General features: G+C 53.4%; 2 protein-coding genes across 4 annotated transcripts; both read right to left on the minus strand.

Moving 5' to 3' along the window:
* LOC107212595 (CMRF35-like molecule 9) lies at positions 1 to 4,734 on the minus strand. 2 transcript variants are annotated; one of them, XM_015646056.3, is made up of 7 exons: positions 4,592 to 4,727; positions 4,149 to 4,493; positions 3,285 to 3,423; positions 2,246 to 2,349; positions 1,632 to 1,705; positions 923 to 1,057; positions 1 to 547 (listed from the first exon to the last, which is right to left on the minus strand). In XM_015646056.3, exons 1-7 carry the CDS (start codon positions 4,629 to 4,631, stop codon positions 413 to 415), a joined length of 972 nt encoding a protein of 323 aa, XP_015501542.1. In that variant the 5' UTR covers positions 4,632 to 4,727; the 3' UTR covers positions 1 to 412. The 2 variants fall into 2 exon arrangements, with proteins under 2 accessions (XP_015501542.1, XP_018864085.1); XM_019008540.2 differs by lacking the exon at positions 3,285 to 3,423 and having other exon boundaries at positions 2,246 to 2,287; positions 4,592 to 4,734.
* A 1,652-nt stretch (positions 4,735 to 6,386) lies between these two features.
* On the minus strand, positions 6,387 to 10,403 carry LOC107212351 (protein CD300H-like). Of its 2 annotated transcripts, XM_015645460.2 has the most exons (4): positions 8,139 to 10,401; positions 7,423 to 7,758; positions 7,128 to 7,215; positions 6,387 to 6,917 (listed from the first exon to the last, which is right to left on the minus strand). In XM_015645460.2, the coding sequence occupies exons 1-4, from the start codon at positions 8,275 to 8,277 to the stop codon at positions 6,542 to 6,544; spliced, it is 939 nt and encodes a 312-aa protein (XP_015500946.1). In that variant the 5' UTR covers positions 8,278 to 10,401; the 3' UTR covers positions 6,387 to 6,541. The 2 variants fall into 2 exon arrangements, with proteins under 2 accessions (XP_015500946.1, XP_015500943.1); XM_015645457.2 differs by having other exon boundaries at positions 7,128 to 7,758; positions 8,139 to 10,403.
* Between the last annotated feature and the right edge of the window lie 2,174 nt (positions 10,404 to 12,577).

The raw sequence follows: 12,577 nt of genomic DNA on the forward strand, positions 1-12,577 counted from the left end.
TCGGGTTCTCAGAGTCACTGATAAAGCAGCAACACTTCACACAGAAAGTGCTTAGTGGGTGTTAGGAAAAAAGTTATCAGCAAAACAGAGAAGAGCAAAGTGATGGCTCACCCTGCTGGGTCTCTGGCCTGGACTACCCCACTTCAAGGGGGAGAGCTTTATTCCCAGCACCACTGTTGTATGGATTAGGACTCCAAATTGCATTTGCAAAGGGATGATTTTATCTTCAACCCTCTCTGTGCCTCCACACAACCTCATCCTCTCTGAAGTTGCTTCAAAGAAACACCCAAGCCTTGGAGAGCAACAGGTCTGCTGTCGAGCTAGCTCCTGCCTGAGCAGAACATAAACCCCATGTGCCCTGTGCAGAGACAGCTTCCAGCAGCAGGAGCAGCCCATGGGGCCAGGTGCTTGCTCATCTCCCATACACTGTGCTGTAGAGCTCTTCACTGGGCTGTGGAGCTGATGGCATGTTGGTGTAGATCTGCTCCTTCTGCACCACAGGCTTCTGCACTCTGGCATATAACGCCTCTCTTTTCTCTTCCAAACGCTGGGAAAGGAGGGAGATAAACAAAAAACACCCTTGGCGTGGCTGCTCCAGGCAAACACTGTCTGCTGGAACCTCTGTGACGTTTTAAGCACCCAGGAGCAGAAGTTCCCAGAGAGGGAACCCACAGTAGCCAGGGTGATTTGCACCCCAGCTTGGCACTTCCCTTTACAGCCCTCTCCATCCCCACCCAGCCCATCCTGCTGCCCTTTCTGTCACACACCCACTCCAGCTTTCCTCCCACCCCACCCAGCTTGGCACTTCCCTTTACAGCCCTCTCCATCCCCACCCAGCCCATCCTGTTGCCCATTCTGTCACCCACCCACTCCAGCTTTCGTCCCACCACCTCCATCTTAGCAGTGCTTGGCGTTTTCCTACCTGAGCACTGTGTCTGACCTCTATGTACTCCATCGGGGGCGTTTCCAAGCGGCAGAAAGCCTCAGCATTGCTGTACTGGCTCTCAGCCACGCCCGTGTTGTGGTCAATGTCCGCATAGTTCAAGGCTTCTGCTCCCTGATGGAGAAGGATGAGCTCTTACCCTGCTGCCACTCCCTGCCTGTATCCACAGGGGTGGGAATATCTCCCACCCTGCTGCCCGTCCTGACTGGCGCTGAGATGGCTGCAGGGGCACTGGGTGGAAATAAAAATTGAAGCAAGGGCTGGCTCAACGTTCCCTAGGGGAATTCTACTGACACTAGCCGCTCCTCAAGAACCGGCAAAAAATATCAGAAAATACTTTCCAAGCAGTAAGCAAGCAGCAGCTACCCTGCAGCCACTTCAGATGTGTTTTGCTGCAGGTTCCCAAGGCTGTTTCACCCAGAGAAGCAGCTCCTGTGCTTGGAGTGGCTTGGAGAGGAAACCTCTCAGCTCAATCCTAAATTCCTTTCCCAGGAATACTCTGCAGTAGTTACACAAAGTCCCTGGTTGTGTCTTTCTGTTGGTGAACAGAGCCCAAAGGATCCCTTCCAGCCTAAAGTGCCATTAACCTGTCTGAAAGTAGCAGCGCTAGCAGCTCAGGATGCAATGTTTCCCCTCTCCATGTGAACTTGGGGCACAGAATCCCAAGAATTCATGAGGTTTTCCTTACTGTAGGTGACATTCTGTGAGTCCTGTCCATCTCTATGGCTGCTCCAGAAAGGGCTGGATGAAGCATGGATGTGGCTGGACATGAGTGAAAACAGAGGAAAAGAAACATATTGAGGAACTGCACTGCCACTGCAAATCTTGCCATAAAGCAGGACAGGAACCTGACACTCCATGATCCATCTAAACTGGAGTGCTTCTTCAAATAAAGCCAGACCTCACCTGCCAGCTGGCAAATGTCCCCTCCTGTCCCTCCCCATCCTTCACACTGGCCTTAAAACTTTGCATCAAGCCTGGTGTAAGCCTGGCCCATGCAAGTGAGCCCATCTGGAGAAGCTGATGGTGCCCAAACAAACAGATTCTGTGCCCAGCAGCATCCTCTCCAAGGGCTGCCATTCCCTGCCCCCAGGGGACAACACCCAAGGGGTAACACCCATGGGATGGTCCCACTGTTCCCTTGAGGGGAGGAGACCTTCTTGATGTCTCAATGACAGACTGAGGAATTGGATGGATCAAGAAGGGAATGGGGGAGGAAAAAGAAACAGAAGAAAAATAAGGAAAGCAGAGCAGGCTCTGTTACAGAAACAAGATGTGTGTGGCACTGACAACTTCACTCACCTTTCTTCTTGCTGGAGAGTATTAGCAGAACACCAGCAGCCACTGCAAGCAAAAAAAGAACCACAATGATGGCTGGAGTAAGGATGTGCTCAACCACGTTAGAGCTGCAAGAAAAAAGAGTTTATGTTGTCACACTTCTCATGATGAACCAGCATGGAGTAGGGAGCAACTGTGGGTGACACAGGAAATAGCTGTGTGTGGCAGGGCTTGACAATCACAGCAGGCATGGGATGGTCAGGCTGCCAGCTGGGCATGGAGCAGAGCAAACCAAAAACTGCAGAAGCAAAATGACACTTGGGTCTGAGAGCTTCTGCATCTTCAGTGATTTAAGGAAGGGTTCCTGCACTTGCTCTGGTTCAATTCCACTCTTTGTTAACCTTGTTTATAATGGGCAAGAAGGAAAAATTGGTGAGCCAGCACAGCCTTGATTCTGCTGATGGGGAGTCTCAGCTTTGTCTTCTGCTGGCATCACATCCCACATGCAGGAGTGAAGGGGGGAAGATATAACACTCTGGTTTTGTGTTTTTTGTTTTACTTGTCTGTTCTTTGTGTGACAACAAAGAACAGAACACTGCAGCACTCGGCTTCCCACAAACAGTCTCACTGAGTTTTGGGGAAGGAAATGGGGGCTGGTGTTGCAGGCAGAAACCTCTTCTCCCACGTGACTAGAGGCACTGGAATTACTGTCACAGAATTAGAGAATTACTTGGGTCAGAAGGGACATTAAAGATCACCCAGTTCCAACCCTCTGACATGGGAATGGACACCTTCCACTAGGCCAGGTTGCTCTGAGCCCCCTCCAGCCTGGCCTTGAGCACTTCCAGGGATGGGGCATCCACAATATCTCTGGGCACCCTGTGCCAGGACCTCACCACCCTTAAAGGGAAGAATTGTTCCATATAGAGTGGTCTCTAAAAGCGAAAACAGGAGGCCTGGATCCTTAAGGGGTGTCTGAAGACCCCCAATGGTTGCAGGGCTCCAGCAGCACCAGAGAGCTCATGGAAGAAAGTGGCTGCTGTAGGCAGGAGCTGCTACTCACAGTTGAGGGGTTGAGGGATTTGATGTTGATTGCACAATTTCCCTCTGAGAAACTGTCTGTGTGCATCCTGTTACAGAGAGTATGAGATCAGAGAAGGTGGTGGTGGTGGTGTAGGTCGATGATGGGAGGGTGGAAGAAGCTGTAACAAAAAGAGGAGAGGCTTGGTTGATCTCTGTGGGGAAAAATGCTGTGGGTTTTGCAGCAAGTCAGAAGTGACGTATGTGCTGTCACAGCAGCAGAAGATGGGTCCCCTCTGGCATATTTAGAGGACATATCTCAAGGTCAGAGGGCTCTAAGACCCTTCCCCTGCCCATGAGGCTTTTCACAGTCTCAGTGTCTCCCAAAACATGCACAAAACAAATTCACCCTGCAGAAAGGAAGTCTGGGAACCCCACACTCAGTTTAGTACTAACGCAACAACACCACATATATACTGTCCTGCTATGTGAGCTGATCCCTGGTGAGGCAATGGAGAGGGATGTTTCCTAAGCCCAGAGGTGCTGACTGTCCCAAGTGGGAAATGAGGCAGCACAGTGCAATGAGGAACTCCCTGCTGTCATACAGTAAGGCAAGGAGGGCACAGAAAAAAATAGCAAGAGCTAATGAGAAAGAAAGTTTGACACAGAGAGCCCAGTGCACCCCAGTAATGGAGATGGCTGATCCTGGGGTGCCAAGAAGCGGCTCTGGGGAGAAGTGAGAAAAAGGAATGAGTGACAGTAGCACCTACCGCTACACCTGGGGCTGTCCCACCTGCACGGGCACCCATCAGCTCCACTGCAGCCCCCACTGCATCCCCTGCTCCAAGCAGCTGGAGCAGGACACATCCATATGGACCTGAGGGACCTGCAACCCACAAGTACTGACCTGGGACCACGATCACCTTCACAGCAGCACTCTTATCAAACCGCAATATTCCCGTTCGCACCCCACAGAGGAATGTGCCCGCGTCCTCCGCGGCCAGAGCATCCACAGTCACCGTGAATTCCCGGCGTGTGCGGTTGTCCCGGATGGAGAACCGGCCATGCAGCACCTCGGGCTCCGACTCCGAGGTGACGAGCATGCGGCCAATACATAAAATACCAATACGTGCTATTGTTCTGCACCAGAATTTCGGCGACTCCTCCCAGCCCGGCTCGTACGTGCAGGTGACCGACAGGGAACCCCCCAAGAATCCCCGCACGCTGTCGGGCCCGGTCACTGCCCCGCAGCCTGTGGAAACACACGGAGCCGCGGGAGCGCTGCCGCCGCACCGGCACCTCCCGCCCGACGGCGCCTCCCCGACCCCAGGGGCTCCGCTGAGGACTTACCTGGCAGCAGGACCCAGGCAAGCAGAGACAGGAGCTGCATGGCCACTCCGGGACAGCGGGGCTCAGCGTGCTGCTGCTCCCGGCTCCCCTCGGCCGAGCCCGGCCCGCCCCGGGCCCACCCCGCGGCACGGTCACCCCTCAGGGGCGGAGCGCGGGGATCCCCGGGGCTCTGCACAGCGAGGGCCGCCGAAGGGAGGGGAGGGGGGCCCGGGAGCGTTTGTTGGAGCCGGCGGGGGAAGCAGGAAGGGCCCGGTGGGGCCCCGGTGCTGCCCTCTCCCTGCCCGGGCCGCCAGGACCGGGCCAGTCCGGGATCGAGCAAGGCCGGCCGGGGCCCGGGGGTCCCGGCGGGGATTAACGGCCCCGCAGGCTGACCCAGAGCACGGCAGCGCTCAGGGACAGCACCTGCAGCCCGGCCAGCCCTGGGAAGTAGCGGAAAGTGCTGCCGGTCTCCTGAGGAGCGCCTGGAGAGCGTCGGGGTTGCAGATGCGGAGGAAGGATGGATGTAGCGGTGCCAGACGGGCACCCTGATCCTGTCACCCACAAGTGAAACTTCATCCCGCAGTCTGGCCCCGGCCCCAAAATGTGGGGGTCACTGTTGCTATGGGGAAAACCTTCAAGGATCCACCTGGGGTTATGGCCACCTCCACATCAGCACTCTCATGTAACGGGGAAAATCCCTTTTGTAACATAACGTGCCTGCATCCTTCTTGACCAGATGCTCCACAGTCACTCTGAATGAACTGCAATGCTTGTTCAGAATGGAGAACCGGCCCTGCCGCACCTCGGTCTGCAATTTCCAGGTGCTGACGATGTAAGGAGCACAGGTAACACCAGTGTGTGTTCCCGGTTTGCACCAGAATATCGGCAATGTCTCCCTGCCGGGCTGGGATGTGCAGGTGACTGACAGGGAACCCCCCAGGAATCCCCACACCATGGCAGGCCCTGTCACTGCCCCGGAGCCTGTGGAGACACACGGGAGCTCTGCCACTGCACTGACACCTCCTGCTTCTTCTGGTGGGTCCAGTGTGGGGTTCCAGTCCTGGCACTCCACTCAGCCCTACCTGGCAGCCTACGAGGCCAGCACCAGCAGGAGCCACATGTACATGTTGGGGCAGCCCTGCTACTCCTCTTCATTGTGTCTCTGGGGCTCCACTTACTCTTTTACTTCTGGTACCACCTCTGTTTCTGCTGGAGATTCAGCAAGATCATGGCGTTTCCTGTTTCCTAGAGTTTCAGCTTCTCCTGGTGACTGAGATTACTTGCTGTGCACAGTTCCCTTTGCCTTTCCCCTTTCTTCCTCCAACACAGCTTCCATGTCAAGACACAGCCTGCCTCTCACTGCCACACTGCCCAGCCCCTCTGGACAGGTAGGGCACCCAGTGGGAGAGGTAGCACAGCAGAGGGATCACCCAAACCCCAGACAATCCCCCAGGCTGGGCAGTGCCCTGCATGGCCACCTTGTCCTTCCCAGGGGAATGAAATGGGTAACCCCAGCCCCTTATCCCAGTGCAGCTGGATAGGAGCATCCACTTCTCCTGCCAGCACAGCCTCCCTGTGGCCCAGGAACCCCATGCTCTGATCAGGTCCCTCCACGCCTCCCCCTGTGTCCCCAATCCCTGCCATTGCTTAGTGGGGGGCAGAATTGTGGAACCCAGTCTTCCCTAGCTATTGCTTAGCTGCAGGTGGACATTTGGTGGCTCAGGCACAGGTGGTAGGGCTGAGGGCTCCTCTCCCCATGAGGAAGCTCAGCTGGGCCATGGTGGAGCCTGCACTGCGCCTGTGACCCCATGTCCCCACCCAGCCACAATGCTCTGCATCAGCATCAGCTGCCATGGGCATCTGGGGCAGTGCTGGCAGCTGAAGGAAGGAGCAGACAGACAGACTAGCAGACAAGGTCCTGCAGGATACCCAGCCTTTATTGCAAAATTGTCTTGAGTTGGCAGCTGCAGCTCAACAGACACAGGGTCTCTGCACCCCAAACTCTTCCCTTTCCAGTGCAGAGGCTGCCAGGAGAGGCTCAGGCTTTCCAGGGGCAGAAGTACCTGGAGCCAAACACCTTCTGGCACAGGGTGGCCGTGAGGGGTGGTTCGGCCCCAGCAGGGTGGGGACCATGGGGACAGGAGGGCATCCCTGGGGCTCAGAAATGGTTGGGATGAGTGGGCAGCCTCGTGCCCTGGTGCTGCTAGACACCTCCAAGACCTGCAGGTTTTCCTGGTCATGGCTCCTGCGCCAGCTCCTCACCCAGGCCACTCCACAAATCACAGCCAATGCTATGGGCACCTTGATGCTGAGAAGAAGCAGTAAGTGGATGACACTGAGCTGGGACCTGTGTAGGAAAAAGGAGGTTATGCTAGAGCTTTAGTAGGGTCTGGGGAATGAGGATGGGAACTGGGGCACTTGAATGTCTGCCAGCTGCCCTGCTTGGCCCCAGGATGATCCTTGGGGACTCCAAGCTGGGAGATACATGCATGGGAAAAGAAGGTTCTAGCCAGGGGATGCTGCTGGGGACTTGCCCGGATCCCAAGCCCTGACTCACAGCACTGGAGGCTCCCCACAGCCTCTGGGGCACAGAGGGTTGGTGGTCAACAGGCTCACATTGCTGTCCTCTGTTGTGTTTGAAACAGCTGTCAGAGAAAAGAGAGTCAGAGCAAAGTGGAGACCCCCACACCCTCTGTCCTGCACCCTGCACAGGAGTCTCTGCCCTGAGACTTCAGCAGTGAAGGTGCATAGTGTGAATACGGAGGTGTCTGGGCAATACCCTGAGCACTGCAGAGGAGGAAGAGGAAAAAGGGGGAAGTTCATTGCCAACTTTGCTTCCAGCCCTGTTTTACCTGCAGAGACCATCACCTTGGTGCTGTGCCAGCGGTTGATCCCCAGTCTCCTCTTCACCCCACAGGAGTACTGGCCTGCATCCTCCAGTGTGACACTGCTCAGTGTCACTCTGAATGAATTTGCTGTGTGGTTGTCCCTGATGGACAGCCTGTCCTGTGTCACTGTTACCTCTGAGCCATCGGTTTGGATGATGTAGGTGAAGCAAACCTGGAGGGAGTTCTTGCGGCACCAATACTTGGAGTTGAACTTGTAGCGTGGCTTGTAGCTACAGGACACTGCCAGCGAGCTGCCCTGCTCAACTGTCACCTGCCTGGGGCCTGTCACTGCCTGGCCACCTGCAGGGGACACAGAGAGGTACTGTTAACCCATCCTGGCATTGCCTCAGGGAACCATGAAGGATCGGAGCCCAGGTATCTTGGGGGTTCAGCCCGAGGGAGGCTGTGCCTGTGCACCCACCATGCCAGTGAGCCATAGTGAGGTGAGATGTCCCCAGTCATTAAAAAAAGACCCCCCATCAAGGGCATATGTTAGTAAGAGAGTGAAAAGCCTTATTCCCAGTGTTCACATGGCATCTCAGAGATCACACCCTGTACCTGCCAGAGGAAAAGTTTGGGATCAGCTGGTCTTTTGCCATGACCACAGTGAGCTTCATGGTCTGCCTTGGCCCCAGCCTCTCCACTGCTCTACCCGAACACCTGACAGAGATTTGCCTGACCTGTGCTCATGGCTCTCACGAGGAAAAGGGTCCAAACCAAGAAAATCCTCATTTTCCAGCTTCTTGCTTCTGAGGTGGAATTTTCCCTGTGGTTTTTCACAAAAAATTCTTCAGGATGAAGCCAGGCCCACCTGCACATGGATGTCCAAAGAGCATTCCAAGATTCCAAGCTGTCTTCTCCTGCCACTTCTTTGGGCAGTGCTTACCCACAGACACTGGATATTTTCTTTTTAAGACAGTTGCTTCCTCCCCTTCACCCAGGGCTCATGACTCATCCTGGGGTGTTCCATGACGGAGACTATGCTTTTTTTCTGAAATAGTCACTGGGTTCCCAGGAAAATGCCAAAATGCAGCAGGTTCCTCCACCATTATGCCCATCCCAGCAAGGACCAAAGGCCCTTCTGCACAGAGCCCAAAGGATTTTGGAGAGTTTTGAGAGAGCCTGGCCAGAGCAGGGAATGCAGGGACTGGGGCAGAATGAGTGCAGGTCAACCCCTGTTGATGGACTGGCTGGGATGCCAGGTTGCTTTCCCTGTTTTGATAGACTGGGATGATGGACAGACATCCAACCCCCTGCACTGCTGCTCTCTGACACTGGAGCTGGGCTGCCAGCTTGAGCTGGGCTGCTTTAGTTTGTTTTCTCAAGCAGAAGTGTCTAATTTCCTACCCAAACCACCTTCTTTTTTTTTCTCACAGCTATGGGTTTTTGAGCGACAATGCTGTTTTCCCCCAGAACTAAATGCTTCCACTAAAAGTTTCAGAAACCCAAATACACAAAGCAAATCCACTTCCCTGGCTTTCTTCCAATATGCCCCTTGGAAAGAGCAGAAAGAACAAATCTCCAGAATCCCCTTCTCTCTCAATGCCTTGCCACAGCAAGAGGAAGCTGTGGCTTTTCCCTTGGATCACCAAGTAACTCCTTCCTTCCCAGCTGACTGGTGCTGAGCCAAAACAAGTAACAGCAAGATCTAAATTCAAAAAGTGGCTAAGGATGGCAAACCTGCTTTGTGCTGAGAAGCTTCCCACTCCAGCCACCTCATCTTCCTTGGAGATGCATTCCTGCCACCGCCTGGAAATTCACAGTGCATCCTTCCCACCCTTGGAGTGAGAGGATGGCTGGGAGAAGTGGCTCAGAGGTAGAGGCTCTGGATGGAACACGTACAGGGAAGGTGCCTACAAAGGCATTTGCTGCATGAGGATTTCGAGGGCAGCTCAGTTACCTGAAAACAGACAGAAGCATTTCTTCAAAGAGCCACTTTGGTTGAGTTGCTGGGGAATTTTTCAAGCCACATCCATGCTGTGTTATCACTATTACATCACCATCAGATGTGACTTGTCATTTCCCTGTTTCCCACGTTTGGGTCCTGGGAAGGATGAGCAGCTGCCCAGTGCAGTGCAGTGGTTGGGACCCCCAGCACAGACTTTCTCCTCATCATGGAAATCCTCAGGACTGTGTTACACCCCAGAGAGCTCCTGACTGTGTCAGTGGCTGAAGGAAGATCTTCCATCCGCTGAGGACACAGCAGTGATTTAGAGTGACCCAACATCAGCACTGTGACTCCCACATGGGGTTTTACTCTGGTTTGCAAAGGGGATGGCTTCAGCTTAGTGCCTCAGCCCCAAACAAACAGCAGTCTGTGAACTTCCTCCTGGAGCGGAAGGTCAAGATGGGAGCAGGCAGGCATGAGGAACCGCAGAGCGCTGACACAGAAGTCTGTCACAGGAGGATCTGTCATGTTTATCCCAATTAAAGTGAATGTCAGTTGGAAGGAGAAATCAGAAAGGGAATAGAGCAATTCAGACACAAATCAGTTCAACAGAGTGTGATGAGGAACCACTCTACCTAAAGTGGGAAGTACCCTGCAGAAAGCCTCTCCCGACACCCTCCAGCCAGGGCACAGGTGCTGAGGTGCTCCTGAAGCCCGAGGGGAATGGATAAACACAGCCCCCTGCACAGGGCAGGGGAAGGCAGCATCTCTGGGGGGCAGTGCCAGGATGCTGCAAGCTAAGACCTCTCTCTTTTGGCAGAAAGAGGCCGAGGAAACACAAGGCAAGGCTGCTCTGTGAGAGAGGAAGCATTGCTGGAATGCTTCTCAGGAATCCCACTGATCCACCCTGACAGGAGAACATCAATTTGCCTTTTCATCTGTGCTGCACGCAGGGCTGGAGCGAGCACCCTCACATGGCTCAGTGGCCACATCAGTGAGTAAACTGTGTCAGAGCCATGGTGATGTGGTGGGGACGTGGCACTGGGGATGACAGGAGCTGACACCTGCGTCCCTGCAGCCCATTCCTGCCCCGGGGCAGCGCTCCCAGTCCCTGCCCAGCAGCAGCGGACACTGCCCGACACCATCACATGCTGCTTTTGCTCTAGTTCTGCAAGATTATGAATCTGGGTTTACTCTCGTGTGTTGGTCCTAAGAAAAAGCCTCAAAGCCTTCCTGAGACAGGCAGTAATTGAGTCAATAAAGATGTGTGCATCTCTTTGGTTGAGGGCCCAGCAAGAACAGATCTTCCCCAGTTCTCATCCCATTGTATTACTCACCATCAGAGCTGATCCTGTCTAGAGTTCTGTCTTCTGTGGACTTCAATGATATTTCCAATCCTCAATTCTGTTATTTTAATCTAGGACCTTTGAAAAATTATCAGGTTGTTTCAGTCTGTTCTTCACAGGCAGATTTAGCAAGTTTGGTGAAATTGTCCTTAGGTGATAAGGTTGAGTATAATAATGCAGCTCTTTTAGTGCTGGCTGATTGAGCAGGTACTGGCTGATCTCTCTGCTGCCATCTCAGATAACCAAGATAAGTCCAGATCATTCCCAGATCTCTCGATTTAGCAAAGCCACTAAAAGTGGCAAAACATACTCACTGACTTTGTGGAGGTGGAGGATTTGCTCTGGACTCCACCTGAGGCTGGACTTAGCCAGAAAGGGCCAAGGCAGGGGTTATTTAATGCTAAGAAATTAAGAATCCATACTCAGTGGATTCAGAGGATGAAATTCTGATTTCTTCCAAGCTCACGGGGAAGGAATGACTTCAGCAAAGCTCCAGTTTCCCCCAGATGTGTTGTACAGGCGATCCAGGGAGATACTACAGCAGTTAATTAACATTAACCCCATTAACAGCAGTTAATGGGGTTGGGCAGCAGAGAACATGAAAGAGCAGGCCAGGAGAACAATGAAACAGAAACTCTGTAAACTGGATTTAAATCTTCCACTGTTAGAGCTGTACTTCTCAAGGCAAATACACAAGTAAATTAAGCTACCAGAGATATAGTCTGTGAGCAAACACACCAAATAATGGATCTAAATTGCAAGTACTTGGAATCACTCCTGCCATTTACAGGTCATTTCCTCTGATTTCATTGCACTGCATTGATTTCAGATGGTCAGCACTTGCTTGGGGCTATAAACTGCTCACTGGCTGCCAGAAACCTCTGCAGGGTCTGGGAGAGGCTGGTAGAGCAAGTGGTTTGCTCTGGGTGGTGGGGAAATGCATTCCTCGGTGTGTGAAGGGAGGCAGTGGTGCAGGTGTTGGGCTGCTGGGCTTTGATAAAGCTGCTGTTACCACTTATCTACGATGGGTCAGGTCCTTCAGCTTGATAAAGTGGGATAAATTCTTTGGAGCAGGGCCGAGGTGTGCTGGTGCCTGTGTATTGCCAGCAATCTGTGATGTCTTGTTAGGCTGCACTACATTTGGAGATATCATGATAGACAGGAAAATTGTTTTCCTCCTGGGTGAGGTTAAACCTGCAGGGCCGAGTGTGTCTCTGGTGAAATGCCAGTGCCTGCAGAGGGAATGGACAACTTGGCTCCGTGAGGCTCTTCAGTCAGCAGCAGGCCCTCCCTGCTCTCCTTTGTCATTCAGGGTAGTTAACAAATGTTGCTTGAGATAAAAAGTCAGAGAATACTCTCTGAGCCCCAGAGCTTCTCCTGCAGCAGGGACCTGCCAGAAATTCCCATCCAGGGATAAGCAGACCTGGAGCCTCAGACCCAGTGGGATGTTGGGGGCTTACTCTCCTCTTCCCCCCCACATTCCAGGAAAGGTTTGTCTGAGTTCCTGCCCAATTTGGGTGCCCAGGGCAGAGCTGTGCAATCCCTGTGGCAGATCTGTGTCTCTGGGCTCTGTGAGGCCCAGCAGACAGCTCTGCTCAGGCAGTGCCCCCACTCTGGGCTGGGAGAAAGCTGAGCATGCACTCAAGACAGTGGCATGAAGTCTCCATCCTTAAGGGGCCATGACAGCACTGAGACATCCACTTTGTGGGAAGGATTGTGCTGACATCCATGGGAGTTTGAGAGTTTTGACAAGTTCTTGGTGTATTTAAGAGTTGTCCTGGTTTTGTTGAAGTCCCCCTGAAGTTGGCTGCTCTCTTCTTCTTGGCCCTGCCTGCTGTGGGATGTGTGCACTATGTTGAACCATGTGTTAATTTTCTGATCTAGA

This window comes from Parus major, chromosome 18, assembly GCF_001522545.3.
Source record: "Parus major isolate Abel chromosome 18, Parus_major1.1, whole genome shotgun sequence".
Taxonomy (NCBI): domain Eukaryota; kingdom Metazoa; phylum Chordata; class Aves; order Passeriformes; family Paridae; genus Parus; species Parus major.